The 15,697-nt window shown below is 42.0% G+C and overlaps 3 protein-coding genes across 4 annotated transcripts; all 3 read left to right on the top strand.

Annotated features, from left to right (window-relative positions):
- The first annotated feature begins 507 nt into the window (after positions 1–507).
- arhgef3l (Rho guanine nucleotide exchange factor (GEF) 3, like) lies at positions 508–5,719 on the top strand. 2 transcript variants are annotated; one of them, XM_004558865.3, is made up of 13 exons: positions 508–718; positions 1,049–1,097; positions 1,231–1,278; positions 1,819–1,872; positions 2,011–2,118; positions 2,213–2,371; positions 2,729–2,791; positions 2,872–2,968; positions 3,405–3,481; positions 3,646–3,903; positions 4,564–4,734; positions 4,904–5,096; positions 5,258–5,719. In XM_004558865.3, exons 1-13 carry the CDS (start codon positions 681–683, stop codon positions 5,503–5,505), a joined length of 1,563 nt encoding a protein of 520 aa, XP_004558922.1. In that variant the 5' UTR covers positions 508–680; the 3' UTR covers positions 5,506–5,719. The 2 variants fall into 2 exon arrangements, with proteins under 2 accessions (XP_004558922.1, XP_004558921.1); XM_004558864.3 differs by having other exon boundaries at positions 1,228–1,278.
- Positions 5,720–5,865: 146 nt separating this feature from the next.
- usp21 (ubiquitin specific peptidase 21) lies at positions 5,866–10,773 on the top strand. Its single transcript, XM_076877964.1, has 12 exons — positions 5,866–6,012; positions 6,434–6,858; positions 7,302–7,358; positions 7,452–7,569; positions 7,664–7,778; positions 7,948–8,067; positions 8,158–8,222; positions 8,305–8,492; positions 9,141–9,219; positions 9,320–9,427; positions 9,910–10,024; positions 10,175–10,773. Exons 2-12 carry the CDS (start codon positions 6,703–6,705, stop codon positions 10,266–10,268), a joined length of 1,215 nt encoding a protein of 404 aa, XP_076734079.1. The 5' UTR covers positions 5,866–6,012; positions 6,434–6,702; the 3' UTR covers positions 10,269–10,773.
- Positions 10,774–12,167: 1,394 nt separating this feature from the next.
- LOC101464339 (rho-related GTP-binding protein RhoA-C) lies at positions 12,168–15,690 on the top strand. The gene is made up of 5 exons (XM_004558867.4): positions 12,168–12,292; positions 12,838–12,993; positions 13,434–13,554; positions 13,640–13,770; positions 13,868–15,690. Exons 1-5 carry the CDS (start codon positions 12,221–12,223, stop codon positions 14,039–14,041), a joined length of 654 nt encoding a protein of 217 aa, XP_004558924.2. The 5' UTR covers positions 12,168–12,220; the 3' UTR covers positions 14,042–15,690.
- Positions 15,691–15,697: the final 7 nt, after the last annotated feature.

Here is a 15,697-nt window from a genome sequence, read left to right as displayed (position 1 = left end):
GAAGACTGTGTGGTTATTTTTGTGTCTCTCACACACACACACACACACACACACACCGACCGTGTCAGTGTCATTCAGCAATGTTAAAGTGTCAGAGGTTTGTTTTTCCTGTCTGACCTGTTTCGTGTTAATGAGAAGTTTCATTATTAAACACATCCGGGAAATGCTGCCTGAATACCAAGATACCAAATGACAGTGACGAGAGTAATCAGATTTCTTTTTTCTTCCCCTTTTACTCCGGCGTTAAAGTAAATCGTCTGTGATGGCGTTTTGAATTTATAAATGTAGGCAAAGGATAATTTTTTTGTTTATTTTTTTTAAAAGGCAAATGGCTGTAGCTAATCTGTGCCACACAGGAGGAAGTATGTCGTTAGGTACTTTAGTGTGTGAAGTGCTCTTAGTTTAAATACACGTTTGATACGTTTTGTGTAAGGCTTTGAACGCTCCTCCCTGACGAGAGCGGATACATGAATGTGTGCAACTCTAAAGGATGTGGTCGACTGTGAGATGAGGAAGAAAGTGAGGAGGAAGGAGTACACTGAACTCTCAACACGCTTCCTGCAAACAACTCGCTGTAAAGGACCCAAACAAAGAAGACGGGTGTAACTTTGGATTATTTGACCATTTGTGATTTTGAGAATGTGTCATGATTTGGTAAAGATGCACTGAAGAGAGAAACGATGGAAGTGGAGGAGACTGGTGAAAAAAGGACTTCCTGGTACGGTACCTTTTGCATTTATTATGCTTCCACCTTGGGCTGCTCTGTTACAAATTGGTGCTGAAAAATATTCCTGTTGATTAATCGTACTTCGTGTTCTAAGTGTGAATTTTCTGTGTTTGTCACCAGCATGATTACAAAACTTACATATTTGTACGACATGTGGAACAAAAACTCATTTTAATGCACTTTTCTAGAGCACGGCACATAAACAAGTCATTTGAATGTACACTGTCTACTTAAGTGTTATTTTGAATGTATCACACAATAAGATACGTTCCCTGTATGAATGTTTAATTTGTGCCCAGTAAGAGCTTTTCTTCTTTTCAGGTCCGGTGTGCCAGCAGAGGGACACTCAGTCCTCTGTGATCATGCAGGGGTAAGCTGCCACATCGGCTTTGGTTCTTGCACCATCTTTTTCCTGCATTAAAAACTAACGTTTAAAAAAAATTAATTATTGTCCTAAAAACTAGTCCAAGAAACTCACTTTCATACACTGCTGTCTTTAGAAGAAGAGAAAACAAGACCCGGCCCCTGAACCTGTGATCAGAATCTCAGAGGTGAGTAAGAGACTGAGACGCATCGATGCTGCTGCTTCATGTTCATTTCTCTGTTTCTCTGTAACGAACGGAAGTTAGTCAACCTTACCTTTGTGACCACAATGCTGAGTGCAGAACTGACGGGAGATGTGAGCGCTGTGTTTGCAACCATGGAAGTTTTTGCAAGTCTATAAATGGAGTTTGTCTCATTTTCTTAAATTCCAGCTTATCTCGGTTTATTTTCACCTTTCAGATATTCTTTTTTTTTTTGCCAGCTGTACATTACATCATCCATATAATCCGAGGCTTTTTATTGATGCTATTAAAGTGTTGCTTGCAATTAAGACACAGCTGATGTGGTTAGTGTGGCAAAAAGAAATAGGCAGACATCTTGCAATTTCACTATAGAGGCACACTTTCAACCTTCTTCCTCTTTGAAAGACACACAGGAAATGAGAGATCTGCACCATGCAACATCTCGCCTCTCACCATCTTTGTCTTTCCACTTTCCTGAACTCGCGTGTACCTCGAGTTGATTTTTAACTTTTTAACATGTTTCAGGACGAGGAGGGAGAGGATGAGTGTGAAATGACGTCCGACCTGAAGGAATCGGAGGTGAGGTGTTCTGCAGATGCCAGATTTGTGTTCAGTTGTTTTAAAATCCTCTTGTGCACAGTTAGGTTTGAATGAATGAACCACAGCTTGTGGACTATTTTGTGCAGATCTTAAAAATGTTTTTTTGGTTCACTTCAGGAGCCCAGCAATAAGAGGGTTAAACCTGTGGCAAAGTCCAATAGCCTGACAGGCGTCTTAAACCCTGTGAAGACCCCTGCTCTGAAGCGCATCGGCCAGTCTATTTCGGTAACAAACACACTCGCAGTCCAGTCATACAAAGTGACCAGTGAATGAGTTTTGGGGTTTTGTATAACAGTCAGCTGCTCCTCTCTGTTCTCAGCGGTCTATCAGTTTTCGTACAGAAGCTCGACCTTTGCCCACAGCCCCCCTGCGTTCACGGACAAAGGCCTCCTCGTTTCCACGTCGCCGCAACAGCCAGTGTTGGAGTGACACTGTGGAAAGTCACGATCTGACTGCAAAGGAAATCAAACGGCAAGAGGTGCGCTAAACAAAAACCTCGTTATTAAAATACCTTGTTACTATAGCAGAATGTGTTTGGGGGCCTGTATATGGGTCAAGTTGTGTGGCTGTGGTTGCCGTGTAGGCGGAGTAACTTGTACCTACTCTTCATTTCTGTGAAGCTGCTCTTCATGGGTATTATGAAAGAGGATGTGAGCTGGCACTGAAGGCTCAACTTCCTTTATTGAACAATCAGCTGTGAGAGCTCGTGTTGTCTATTTAACTGACTTCTTATGCAACTCAACACAGTGTGTGTGTGTGTGTGTGTGTGTCGATATCTTTGTTATCACACTGGCAATAACGTGCGCATTCGTTAACTATTTTAAATGCCCTGCAGGTCATATACGAGCTAACCCAAGGAGAGAGACAGCTCATAGAGGACCTCAGTTTGGTTAAGAAGGTAGCTGCTCAACCTGAACAACACATTTAATCCACTCACATGCAGGCTTTTATGTGCTAACTGCCCGGGTCTGTTCCCAGGTGTACTATGAGCCCATGTTGAAGTTGGACATAATGACAGAGAGTGAGCTTGGACAGATCTTCGGTACTCTGGACTCACTCATCCCCCTCCATCAAGGTAACTTTGTTTTTGTGCAGCTTGTGCTGCTATCTCGAGCTCCACTTATGCATCAACACACCAGCTCATTTCCTGAATATGAAATTCAGGCAATGAGGTGAAGTCTTGATAAAGTATAGGTTGTTGCAGTTCAGTGTAATTACATCACAATCTGAAATAGTTACAAGTAAACAGGAGCAGGTAAAGTAGTTTTACAGCTCATACCATGTACTAAATGTTATCTAGGTATAATTTGAATTAAAGGCTCATTAAAAAAGAAATAAAAGCTTCTACACTGCCCAGCCCTGAAAACAAACTTCATAAAATGGGAAGTTGTATTTTTTTAATTAGTTTTTTTAGAAGTGCCGTATTTTTATGCACACTACTTGTTTTTGAGCTGTAGTGAAATAAGGTCAGCACAACTTGGAGTATCCTGTTTTCTTTTAATTCATATCAGATCTGCTGACTCGTCTCGAGCGACTGAGAGGATCAGAGAAAACGGTTGGAGAGGTGGGGCCAACTTTAATGCACTGGGTGAGTGAGAGAAGAAAAGTCAGCCTTCAGCTTCTCTCTGATTTTCCTTCTTAATCTTAACGTAATCTAACTTCTGTCTTTATGCATGTTTCCATCTTTCTTTTCCCGCTGACTTCACCTTCTTATCTCACTGCTGCGCACTCTTCCCATGCTTCTCTCTGCAGTTTCCTTGCCTGGAGGCGTATGTTACATATTGCTGTAACCAGGTGGGAGCCAAAGCTTTGCTGGACCAGAAAAAGCACGAGAAAAGAGTGGAGCACTTTCTGCGTCTGTGTCAGGAGTCCTCGTTCAGCAGGAAACTGGACCTGTGGAACTTCCTGGATCTCCCTCGGAGCCGTTTGGTCAAGTACCCTCTGCTGTTGAAAGAGATACAGAAGTGCACTCCGCCAGACCACCCAGATGAAGACACGCTGCCGGATGCTGTGAGTCGGGCTCCTACACAATCATTTACATCTGCAAGCATGTGAGAGAATTCACAGTTTAATCAGTGCCAGGTCTGCAGCAGCTGCAAAATACTGAAATCCACACTTATCAAGATGGTTGCAAGGTGTTGCTTTTAAATATAAAGCCTATAATTATAACACTGATTAGTTTTATTTTTACAGTCTAGCAAAGCATCCTCTCTTTTGTTGCATCAGATGCTGTAAATCCAAATTATTAATATTCACACATTTCTATCCATCAGTCTTCAAGTACGTTAAAATACAGTATTTCCTTTCCTGCGTTGCACAACAGTGCCTCCAGATGGCAACAAGGCCAGTTATTAATTCTTACCAGTATATTCACTAATCTGGCTCATCACTTTTACATTTACAGTTTGCAAAAGCAAATAAAAACATGACTCTGCAGTTAGTGCTGCATTTAAGATGCCTGCAGTCTCTTTAAAGTTTCCTTTGATGGTGTTTGAAAGAGGATACTGTTGACTAAACAAATTATCACACCAAACCACTCATTTAAATATGTTCTAAATATTCATAGTCATACTCTCTTGGCTCCAGCCCAGAATTTTAGCCCTACAAGAAGCAACAGGAGGAAAAGGGCCCTGTGTTGATGACATATTAAAAAGTCTTGGTTCTGTTCAGTTGGAGTTGATCCAGAGCATCGTGGCAGAGGTGAATAAAAAGACGGGGGAAGCAGAGTGTCAGTTCTACAGGCGGGGCCTGTCCTACCTCGAAGAGGGCCAGAGAGTGCCAGAGATCCAGCAGTCCCGCTTCATCTACTGCCATGGAGAACTCAAGAACAATAAGGGCCAGGTAGATGTTGTTTACTGGTCTTCACACTTTCAGAATCCAAATGAAGAGGCTAAAGTCATTTAAGGAGGGCAGAAGATGTTGGCTGTTCAGATTTGAGTGCTAGAAAGTTGGCTTCTCTGCCTTAGAAACTGTGTCAGCACATTTCTCTTGATCACTTGTCCCCCGTCAGCGGCTGCATGTGTTCCTATTTGAGCTGGTGTTGGTGCTGACGAGACCAGGAGAGGACAAGGACGGTGGTCAGGTGTTTAACGTGTACCGGCAGCCTCTGCCCAATGCCTTGATCAATCTGGAGGAGATCCCAGACGGCGAGGCTGCTGGAGGGGGCACCTTCAGAGGAGCCTTCACAGGGGGAAACGATAAAGGTAATATGATCGCATAATCTGCATACTTTATTTGTTTCGTATTTGCTGGTGAATTCTGTGACACAAACAAATGTCAGTAAGCCATCCCCTGTGCTCTGTTTTAGCTGAAGTGAAACTTTTCGCTCACCTTCCTTCTCCCTTCTCTTCTTTCCATCTTCTAGTGAAGAATTGTTTCCGCGTGAGCAGCAGAGGGCGCGCCAAAGCTCACTCGTACAGCCTGCAGGCCAACGACTCCTTCAGCAAGCAGCAGTGGATCACCTGTCTGCGCCAAGCCATCGTCCAGTCACGCGACAGGACAGCCCACACCAGCCAGTCACAGTTGTCTCCTCACCACGATCCCGCCCTGTATCACATAGCCGAGCTCAGCCTCAGCTCGGACACAGAAATGGCAGACCACACCAGTCGCTGACTGTCAGACTGAGCGGCACGTGTACATTGACTGTCTGCGAATGATGAATGTGTTTAGATATTTTCAGCGATATTAATGTTCTTTTTATTATTTTTTCCTGTCTGCAATTGCAGTGATTGCTGTATAAAGTGAGAACAGTACTGAATGTGAATTGACCAAAGAAAAAAATTTGTTTTTGAGTTTGTATAATTAATAAACTGACACGTAAAAGATTGTTGAGGCACTCGTGGGAAAGTACACAAAGACAGGTCTAAGTATAGCCAACAAGATCTACAGAGAAAGGATTAGAGCTGATTATCCTCCACCCCTCCCTCTCGCACTCTCCATCTCCCTCCTTCTCTCATTGACACCGGTGACAGGACAGGGGAGAGGTAGACTTTCAGCTCTGGCCAACAGGCACACAGTGAAACAGTAGACGGCCCCTTATGCATTTTTAACAGCTCAGCAGATGATGGGAACAGTTTGGTTGGGACAGTTTGTCCACAGATAGAGTGACCAGGTGATCAGGTGAGTCCGGACCGCTCTGTGTGTTTGTTAGTCCTGCTACATTTGACCGGCTTTATTTGCAAAGTTACTTTGTTTGCAAATAAAGTGTTTACGAGTTACCTCCAAAAGTCAGTAACGTTTGGCATTGCTTAGATCTCAGGAGACGCCTCGTGTGTGTGACTGGTGTGTTATTGATTACATAACCGAGTGTTTTAATGTGTTCTGTTGAGCTGAATCCAGCTCGAGTGATATTTCCAAAAATGCTTTTAAAATTTGTTTTAAACGTGACATGTTCATGTGTGGATGCAAACTTTCTGTGCTCTCGTGCGTGCCGCAGTAACGAGACAGTTGTGTAATGGATCAGCTTCATCTACTTATGAGACGGGTTTAGCGTCAGAGACGGTCATTCACAGAGTACTTGTTCTTTTTTTATTCCCTTCAGCTGTAAATGTCATTTTTCTGAAAAGGAAAAAGTTCTTCATCATACTTCATTCACCAAAGAGCTGGATTACATGTCTTGTGAGACAGATTAGGCCTGTGTGAGACCACCGCGTCCTGCTCACCTCTGAGTCTGAATGTCAAATAAATTAGGAAGAACAGCTTTCCCCATCTCAGGCGCAAACCATCTGGCTAGGATTTCTTTGGGAAGGCCACCTTTCTATCTCAGGACCCATTCTGTTAGCGACTTTAGCCGGTTACTAGTATAAAAGGATGCCTGGAGCCAGCAGCGTCAGTGGGGAGGGCTCTTGTGAAGCTCTGTGTCGGACCCTGGTGTCTCAGAACAGCCTCCAGAGAGAGACGACCGACATCTCCCAGTCTGTCCTCTACACATCGCTGATGGGCCTGCTTCTGGTCGCTGACAATGAGGTGTGGACAACACAGGAAAAATATGGCGTTAATATATCCTCAAACTTTTAAAAGCTCTTAAAGTGAAATTTTACCTGAGAAAAACACAAGCACAGACAAAGAAAGGTGTGAAGTTGTTAAGGGAGAATACACATCAACACACATGTTTAAACACCTGTCAGCCCTCGTTGGTCTCTAATAGGATGAACTCTCGAGGCTGACCTCCTTTTAGTCTCTTCTGCTATGCTAATGAGATAAGAAAGCTAAATCTGTCCTGCCAAAGTTAAACACACACTGACATGGCGGGGTCAAGGCAGACAGTCACATGGAGTACCAGCACATCCAGAGGTCACGTAGTAGGACACACACTGTGTGTTTTGAAATGAATGAACAGTGCTCTGTATGGTACTCGCAGATCCGACAGATCTGTGTTCATCGACTTCCTTTTGTTTTTTACATTTCAGAAGGAGCAGCTCACCTTAGGAAGAGGCAGGACTGGCCTTAGAAACGTAGGAAACACCGTAAGTAAAGATCACAGATGAAACTCTTAAAGGGCCTCTGAAATGAACATTATTTGACATCACTCTCCCTTTTTTCTTTTGTTTTGGACCCAGTGTTTTCTAAATGCAGTTGTCCAGTGTTTGTCTCACACATGTGGCCTGCGGGGCTACTGCCTGCTCAGATCTTACAAGCACGAGAAGTTCTCCAAAGAGGAAGCTAAACTGATGGAAGGTGCATTTCCTCTCCTTCCTGTTCTGTCTTGACTGTCTCTCCTGCGTCAGAGTTTCATGTTTTCTTCTTGTTTCTGTTTTTCTTGCCATGCCAGCTTTCTCTAAGGTGCTGTCGGGCCTTTGGGATGTAAATGAAGGAGACAAAGTTGTAAATCCTAGACAGTTTTACAATGTATTCACAGAAGCAGTGCCTTACTTCAATGGTTACAGGTGAGGATATGGATTTGTTTTGTGGGGGGGTTCTGTTTCGCCTTTCCTCGAGGTTAACAACTTTTTTACCACTTATGTGTAAACTGTTAAACTCCTTCTCTTGTTCCACTTGTACAGACTTTTGATTCTTGTGAAGAACTAGTTGCTAATTTTTCTGCGTTCACCACAGTCAACAGGATGCTCAGGAGTTCCTCAGGTTCCTACTCGACAAGCTGCATACCGAAATAAATCGCAGACCATACGTTAGACGAGCCGGGAAGGAGCCCGAACAAAAATTTGCTAGGTTTCGGTGTGTATGCTAAAATGAATAAATCTGTCCTTAAAACAGTGATTACCTGCATGTGAGCACGTTCTGATCATTTTTCTTATCCTCCCTTAGAATATCTGAGGAGGCGGCTGTCATGTGGAAGAAGCACTTGGAGAGAGATGACAGCATAATTGTTGGTGAGGAGAGCCACTCCAGTCAAATTCATCCATTATTTTTATCCCCGTTAAAGCAGACCGCTGATCATTCTGGTCCCTACAGATCTGTTCTCAGGCCAGCTGCGGAGCTCACTGCATTGCTCAGTCTGCTCTCACTACTCCAACACGTTTGATGTGTTCTGCGATTTGTCACTGCCCATCCCCAAGAGGAGTTCTACTGGGGAGGTCACGCTCAGGGAGTGTCTGGACCTCTTCTCTCAGGAGGAGAAACTGGACAAGGAGAATTCGCCAGTAAGTTAAAGCGATGATTGTCGAATCTCAGCAACTGTCTGGATCAGCAATAGTGTGATTAAAACATATCGACACAGACACTGTAAGCAAGGAGATGATTTAACACAGTTTTGATCCATTTATGACCTACACATATCATTACGTTTTTGTCTTTATTCCATATAAAGATCATAACATATAGATGTGTGAAAGAAGTCAAATGGCTTGAACAGTAAAGCTACTTTCAGCTGCTCTCTTATTTACATGGGGGGTAATAACAGCAGGTAGCTCCAGATGTGGCAGATGTTTTTACACTTCCTGTCACAAGCCCAAAGGAATTTGTGTCCCCTCCCGGGATCAAACCGGGGAGTTGGGTAAACTGCTAGACTCCAAACGACTAATACAGTGATCTCATCAATATGAAAACATTTCAAAGAAATGCAATCATCTGGCACAAAAAAACATTTAATTTCATAAACAGTGAGGCAGATGATGAGAATTCTCGAATTTCTTTCTGTCATAAGAGTGTCCAACTTAAGTGCATCTTAGTTATTAGTGGCTCACTAAACAACATTGCTCATTTGTACTTGATATATACGCCGGACCCTGTGTGCATGTGTAAGGTATGTTGTGTTGAGGTGTGTATATGTGTGTTTATACATTCTTCAGATGTGCGAGAGGTGTAACAGGCGTACAGAGTGCACCAAGCGGCTGTCTATCCAGAGGTTTCCCCAGGTTATAGTGATCCGTATCCTTGGCAACAACTCTTCCACTTGTGATGCTTTTAGGCGTGTGATTTTTATCTGCACAGATGTGTGACGCTAATAATACTTAACAGTCTCGATAAGATCTGAACCGTTTCACGACGTCAAGGTGGTCCATCAGTAAAAGCACTATATATGTGTCCTTCCCACTCACCAACCTGGACCTTGGACCATACGGACCTGTCGACTGTGGTAAGAGAACCGAGCCTGTCTGATCCATTCATGCTGTGTTCCTCTATGCTAAAATGTGGAAGAAAACCTGGGCTTTTAACTTTTTGACACAAGTGGGTAGAGCGCACTACAAAACCGTTTTAAGAGCTTGCTTTACATGATTTTATTTTGACAAATGGCTGGTGAGAGAGAGGAAAAAGAGAGTTAGAAGAAAAGGCATAAATCAGCTGCAAAAAAGGTTTTTAGCTGTGAACTATGAATCTGTTGTTTTAAGCATAGGGAGGTTAACATGATGATTCACTGACTCAAACCACGCATTGTAATAGAAAATAAAGGAATATTGGGATATACGCAATCATATCCTAATTTAATCGCTTGCAACAGAGATTATTCCATAAACTGCACATCTGGAATTCTGACACAATACAGTTCTGAACCCTGGATTAAGTAACTCATTGTATTTATGTTACTATATAATTCTGGATCTATGTTTGTCCCCACAGGCTCAGTTCTGTATGATTTATATGCAATATGTAACCATGCTGGGACAGTAAACATGGGACATTACACAGCCTGCTGCTTAGATGAAAATGGCTGGTGCTTCTACAATGATTCCAGGTGAGATATCATTTCGTTTTACACACAATATATACATATTTTGACAACTGTACATCAAAGGTGGTCTATATATTTGAGAAACCCTGCTTATTCTGTATTAAGATATGTTTGCATAAACCTGAAACTTTCCCTTCGTCTGCCCATTGACAGTGTGACTCCACTCACAGAGAACCAGCTTCAGACCAATCAAGCCTATGTGCTGTTCTACCAGCGCAGCAACAGCACCGCCACCGTCAGGAAATAGACTGGCTGCCAAGCAGCCAATCAGAGCAACTTTACCTCCAGTGTCCATAGAAACAAATAGACAGCAGTATTGTGCTCTGACATCGGCAAACTTCTCATACTCGATGAGCTTACCCTCAAATGAACTGAGGAGGAGGAGAGCAGCCATGCTCAGTCTAACAGGGCTTGAAGACATGGTCCTCCCCCTAAAAACCGTAGAGATGCTTTTCAAGTGTCTCACTAAGACAGCTCAGACAGACCATAGCCTTAAGAGTCTCTGTGCCCTAGTTCTCAGGCATGAGCGAGTGACGTGCTTAGAATGATGCAGAGCTCTTAATGTAATACAATCACGACTCATGCTTGTTATGATATTGTGCAAAAAATTTTTTGAGTTGGGACATACAAATATATGCAAAAGACTTGTTCCCTTGGGTGAAATTACAGTTTGTGGATTTTTGTAAGTGAAAATACATAAATAAAAGCCCTGCAGAAATCTCTAAATAAAATGAACCTTTTTCAAATGTCAATCTACTTTTTGTTAAATGTAAAAAGTTATGCAGCGATCATGAAAATGTTCAGTGAATAATTACGCATTTTATTTCAGGTGCCTGTCAAAACACTCGAGGTCATCTCACACAGAAGAGTTAAAACTAGAGTAATAAACTGACAAATACCCATCAAGCTAATAAACAAAATCTACAATATGCAAAATTGTTGAGATCAGAGGATTCATATTAGAAGACCATCAGAGTGAATATGCCACTTTTAAAGAAGCGTGTCTGGTGGGATGGAATTCCAAAGGTGGTGAGCAGAGTACTGAGGCCTCTAGACCCCATGGTAGTCAAATGGCGGGGAATGGACAGTAAGAAGGAGGGAAGAAGAAGAGTGTGAATTGTTTTGCTGATGTGCAAAAGTTCAGAGAAGTAAAGAATCTTGAAATCAGTACGATTTTTAAGTGGAGCTGCTGAAGAGCAGGTGTGATGTGATTAATGGAAGGAGTTCTGGTGATGGTGTGAGCAGCAGAGTTCTAGACTTGCAAGGAAAAACAAAAAGAAAATCGTTACAGCAGTTAATGTGGGACGTAACCAAGCTGTGAACAAGTACCGCAGTGTTATTAGGTGTGAGAAATGGACCAAGGTGATTGATGTTACAAAGATGAAAGTATGAGGATGCCTGAGTCAAGAGGGAGGGAGAAACTGAGGAGTTGTCAATAGGGAGGGTAAAAAATTACATTTAGACATGATGGATTTGTTGCCAATGAGGAGAACCTCAGTTTTATTAATGTTCAGTTTGAAAAAAGCTGCATTTGATTTGAGTCAAATGCAGAAGGCTGTGGGTGGGAGAGTAATGGTAGGTTTGTTAGACAGGTAGAGTTGCATACAATCAGCATAACAATGGAAGCTGATATTAAATTTATGAAGGGGTCCCAGGACAGATTCTTGGGGGACACCAGTAGTAAATGGGATTTATACATTTTTTTATTAATAAACTGAGTGCTGCTGGAGAAATAGGATTTAAAACCCAAGTTCAAATAGGATGAGCATGGTTAGTCAGCTGGGGAGACTAACCAGACTGGAATGGTGCATATGTACAAATGCATTCATATATACACACCCATTTTGTGTGTATTCAAACTATAAACATACTGTTCACCTATGGTGATTATGGTCACCATAGGTTGACATTCCTATACAAATTAGTAGTCCAGTACCTTAACTTAATTAATGAATTCGCACAGTTCGGAGAGAGCAATGTCCTTCAGACAAAATACCCAATTTTGCTGAAAGTAATATGGATTTGCCCCAGATTTCAACAGATCCTTCTTTTGCTCATGCGCCACCTCCCCGTCAACTTTCATAAAATTCAGCTGGGTTGTTTTTGCGTTATCTCGCTAACAAACAGATAAACAAACGGCCACCTATGTATTATTCCCCGTCACACCGGTTTTTACTTGCGAATGACGTAATAGTGCGCATGTGTACTAGCGGTGGGCGGAGTTTTCCAGTCGGTCAGGAAGAGGAGAAAGGCGTACAGAGAAACACCAAGGTAATCAAATTCTCCATATAACGTATAAACTTTAAGCCGATTCTTGTTTCAGGCGCATAAATATGGCTGTGATGGGATGAATACTGTAGTTATAATTTAAGAGGGAGGATTTTGAATGACAATAATAAAACTCATAGGAAACACCGCTAGCTTTCCTGCTAGCAAAGGCTGGTTTGACAGGCCCCAGACTGGAGTAGTCGGGCTTTTAGTAGGAATAGGAATGTAGCACGGAAACGTTTGAGTAATTGTTTCTACACCTCAGTGGCACCTCCGCCTGTTTGCCATCGGTTCCGGCTTTAAATGTACATAGTAACGTAAGCTAGGAACTATTTGCCAAACTGTACGGTTAACGAGACCTCTGTGCGTTACTAGCGATTTCTGATGTATTTTTGTGCTAGATGTCAGCAAAGGGAAACTGTAAGCGAAGCATCGGAAAATTTTAGTCCTATTTAGACTGCTTATTTATTAATGCACCTCAAAGTGTTTCTTTTTAACTGGGGAGTATTGTCTTAGGATGCGCAACAATGTTTTCAACTCTTCCATAGATGGCTGCTATCAGAAAGAAGTTGGTGATCGTCGGTGATGGTGCGTGTGGGAAAACCTGTCTCCTCATCGTGTTCAGTAAGGACCAGTTCCCAGAGGTCTACGTACCCACTGTGTTTGAAAACTATGTGGCAGACATTGAAGTGGACGCGAAACAGGTGAGAGGGAATGATGGTTTGCAAATAATTTTGATTGTAATGCTGTGGGTGCTTGTATGGCATTTAAATAAAAGCAATTGCCCTCTTTAATTAGTTGCTAATGGACCGGTACTTGGCACCTTTCTACTCAATTTGAGCATTTGAAGTGATTTCTGCCAGTCTAGTGACATTTACTCAATCATACATATTTATCTAACATTCGTTATCACACTTCAATGGGTGCATCAGGGGCAACTCATTCTTCAATATCTTGTCTCAGGATGCTTCAACACAACCAGTGAATTTTTATTATGTTGCATCGTGGTCATCAGACTAGCTGCTGCTATACCATATCTAGTCTGTCTAACTAATCAAATTATATTATTGTCATTTCTGCCTTTGCTTTTCTTCTTCCGTAGATTTATCCAGTCATTTAACTCTGTTACTCTCTGTCTTTTCAGGTAGAGCTAGCACTTTGGGACACAGCGGGTCAGGAAGATTATGACAGGCTGAGGCCCCTGTCCTACCCAGACACAGATGTTATCCTCATGTGCTTCTCTGTGGACAGTCCTGACAGTTTAGGTACCATCTGAGCACCATCCATACTAGTAAGTATTGAACCCCTTGATGTATGTAATTAATGGCTTTTTCATTCTCCTCACTGTAGAGAATATTCCAGAAAAGTGGACTCCTGAGGTGAAGCACTTTTGTCCAAATGTTCCCATCATCCTGGTAGGAAATAAAAAAGATCTGCGCAATGATGACCACACCAGACGAGAGCTAGCCAAAATGAAACAGGTAAATGTGGTGGCTTCAGAAAATTCAGCTAAACAAACAAGTTAAATCAATAAAATAATATTCAAATGTAAACTTTCTTTGTGACATGTGTCCCCAGGAACCAGTCAAATATGAAGATGGCAAAGAGATGGCAAACCGCATCAGTGCCTACGGCTACCAAGAGTGTTCTGCCAAAACCAAAGATGGTGTGAGGGAAGTCTTTGAGATGGCAACTAGAGCTGCGCTGCAGGCCAAGAAGCGTAACAGGAAGTCCACCTGCCTACTGTTATAGGCACTGGGAGCAGAGGGGGCTGTCCTTAAGCACAGATAGAGAGGACAGGCTCCACTGAAATTTGACAGGGGGGGATATTTGGGGTGGGGGAATGGGAAAGAAAAGTTATGCAGATGCTCAATTTCCGATCACCCAGTTACCCCTAGCAAAGTGGAGCAGATCTGAAATGATTCAAAAGACCACACACACCATGGTTTTTGGACTCTTAAGTTGTGTGCCACTTTTCTTGCATCAATTTAAATACAAAAGAAAAGAAATCTAATCTAGAAGTTTGCAGGGCAGGTTATGGGTATAATTTGAAGTTGACTAGTTCAAAACAGGGGAGCAAATGTGCCATGATGGAAATTAGGAGAGAAAAGGTCGATAGAAGGCCAAAGACACTGAGAACACAAGAGAAGTCAGAAAAGGACATGATTAGGTTTGAATTTAGGCCATCTCTAAGTAAATTTTACACAGTATCGCCTACATGTAGTGCCTTGAGAGTGATGGTTGTTGAGGGGTGGGGATTCATAACTTAGGGTATTATTTGTCATTTGTAAGAGTCCACACCTCACATTTGAAGGCTTTCTCCCTGTCACTGGCTTGGGTACTTCAGGCCCATTTTCTGACTCAGGCGATATGCAGGGGTATGCCTAAAGTTAGATTGTATGAGATATTTTCCCATACAGAATTACTTACCTGTACTTTAGAGTGTGTGTATGCATTTGTATGGTAGTTTGTTTTTCTCCAGTGCAGCTCTGCATGCAGTGAATGTGTGTATATTTGTGTGGTTGTGTATTAACATGTGTCTACGTACTGTATGCATGGAAAGGCCGTCTGTGTCACTGACCTTAACCCCTGTTTTCCATGCCAAAGTTACCCTCCCCCCCAATGGCCACATTTCATGGCTCAGGTGGGTAATGAAATTAACAGCTACTCAGAGTGACATAGAAACCTTCACTTTACTGGAAGACATCATACTATATAGCCAGAGGCACAATCAGGTTAAACACATGAGTTTTTAGGACCTTTTTTGATTGTGTTAATCAGTGGGTCAAATCATAAGTGGTGTAGCTGATAAGTTTAATATTCTTTCAGATAGATGGTAGGCTTATCTTATCACTATATTATCTGTTATGTACTGTATGTCTTACAAGGCCTTGTAAGGACATGGTAATGTTGTGTACTTCGAGTTTGCCTTTTACTCCATTCTCCCCATTCCCCTCTTTACTGATATTGTCATTATTGTACTATATAACTTTTTATTGTTGATGCCTAATTTACTTCATATATTTTAATCATTTTACTCGATCCTGTTGTTATGGTCAGCTTATGTCAGTTAAATGATGAATTGTAACCGCTGTCTCATTTAATTAATAGAAAGTCAAGGTCAAGGGGCTGGGCCAGAGTATTTTGAGGGTGGGTTGCTAGAGGGTTTTTTGTTTGTTGTTGTTGTTTTTTTTCGTTTTTTTTCTTTACTGTGATATGTATGGGTATTTCTGGATTATTTTTTTTTTCATAAAGCTGGTATTAGGGTTATCTGTTTTAAGGTATTTATGTGTTCTTTGATTTATTCATTTATTAATATTTACCATTTCCCTGTCTTTTTAAATTACTTTCCTGTTGTTGTTTTTTTCCTAAAATAAAATTGCACATAACATGTCTATATATCTGATT

The sequence above is a fragment of the Maylandia zebra genome, linkage group LG20, assembly GCF_041146795.1.
Source record: "Maylandia zebra isolate NMK-2024a linkage group LG20, Mzebra_GT3a, whole genome shotgun sequence".
NCBI lineage: Eukaryota > Metazoa > Chordata > Actinopteri > Cichliformes > Cichlidae > Maylandia > Maylandia zebra.
The sequence above is the reverse complement of the archived record's forward strand: the minus strand, read 5'-3'. Positions and strand labels throughout refer to the sequence as shown.

Bases quoted from the DNA above. Each gene is read 5' to 3' on its own strand.
- arhgef3l (XM_004558864.3), top strand. From the start codon at position 681: ATGGAAGTGGAGGAGACTGGTGAAAAAAGGACTTCCTG. The intron at 719-1,048 runs GTACGGTACCTT...TCTTCTTTTCAG, and splicing joins GGTGAAAAAAGGACTTCCTG to GTCCGGTGTGCCAGCAGAGG. The intron at 1,098-1,227 runs GTAAGCTGCCAC...TGCTGTCTTTAG, and splicing joins TCCTCTGTGATCATGCAGGG to AAGAAGAGAAAACAAGACCC.
- usp21 (XM_076877964.1), top strand. From the start codon at position 6,703: ATGCCTGGAGCCAGCAGCGTCAGTGGGGAGGGCTCTTGTGAAGCTCTG. The intron at 7,570-7,663 runs GTGCATTTCCTC...TTGCCATGCCAG, and splicing joins GGAAGCTAAACTGATGGAAG to CTTTCTCTAAGGTGCTGTCG. The intron at 10,025-10,174 runs GTGAGATATCAT...GCCCATTGACAG, and splicing joins TGCTTCTACAATGATTCCAG to TGTGACTCCACTCACAGAGA.
- LOC101464339 (XM_004558867.4), top strand. From the start codon at position 12,221: ATGTGTACTAGCGGTGGGCGGAGTTTTCCAGTCGGTCAGGAAGAGGAG. The intron at 12,994-13,433 runs GTGAGAGGGAAT...CTGTCTTTTCAG, and splicing joins TTGAAGTGGACGCGAAACAG to GTAGAGCTAGCACTTTGGGA. The intron at 13,771-13,867 runs GTAAATGTGGTG...ATGTGTCCCCAG, and splicing joins AGCTAGCCAAAATGAAACAG to GAACCAGTCAAATATGAAGA.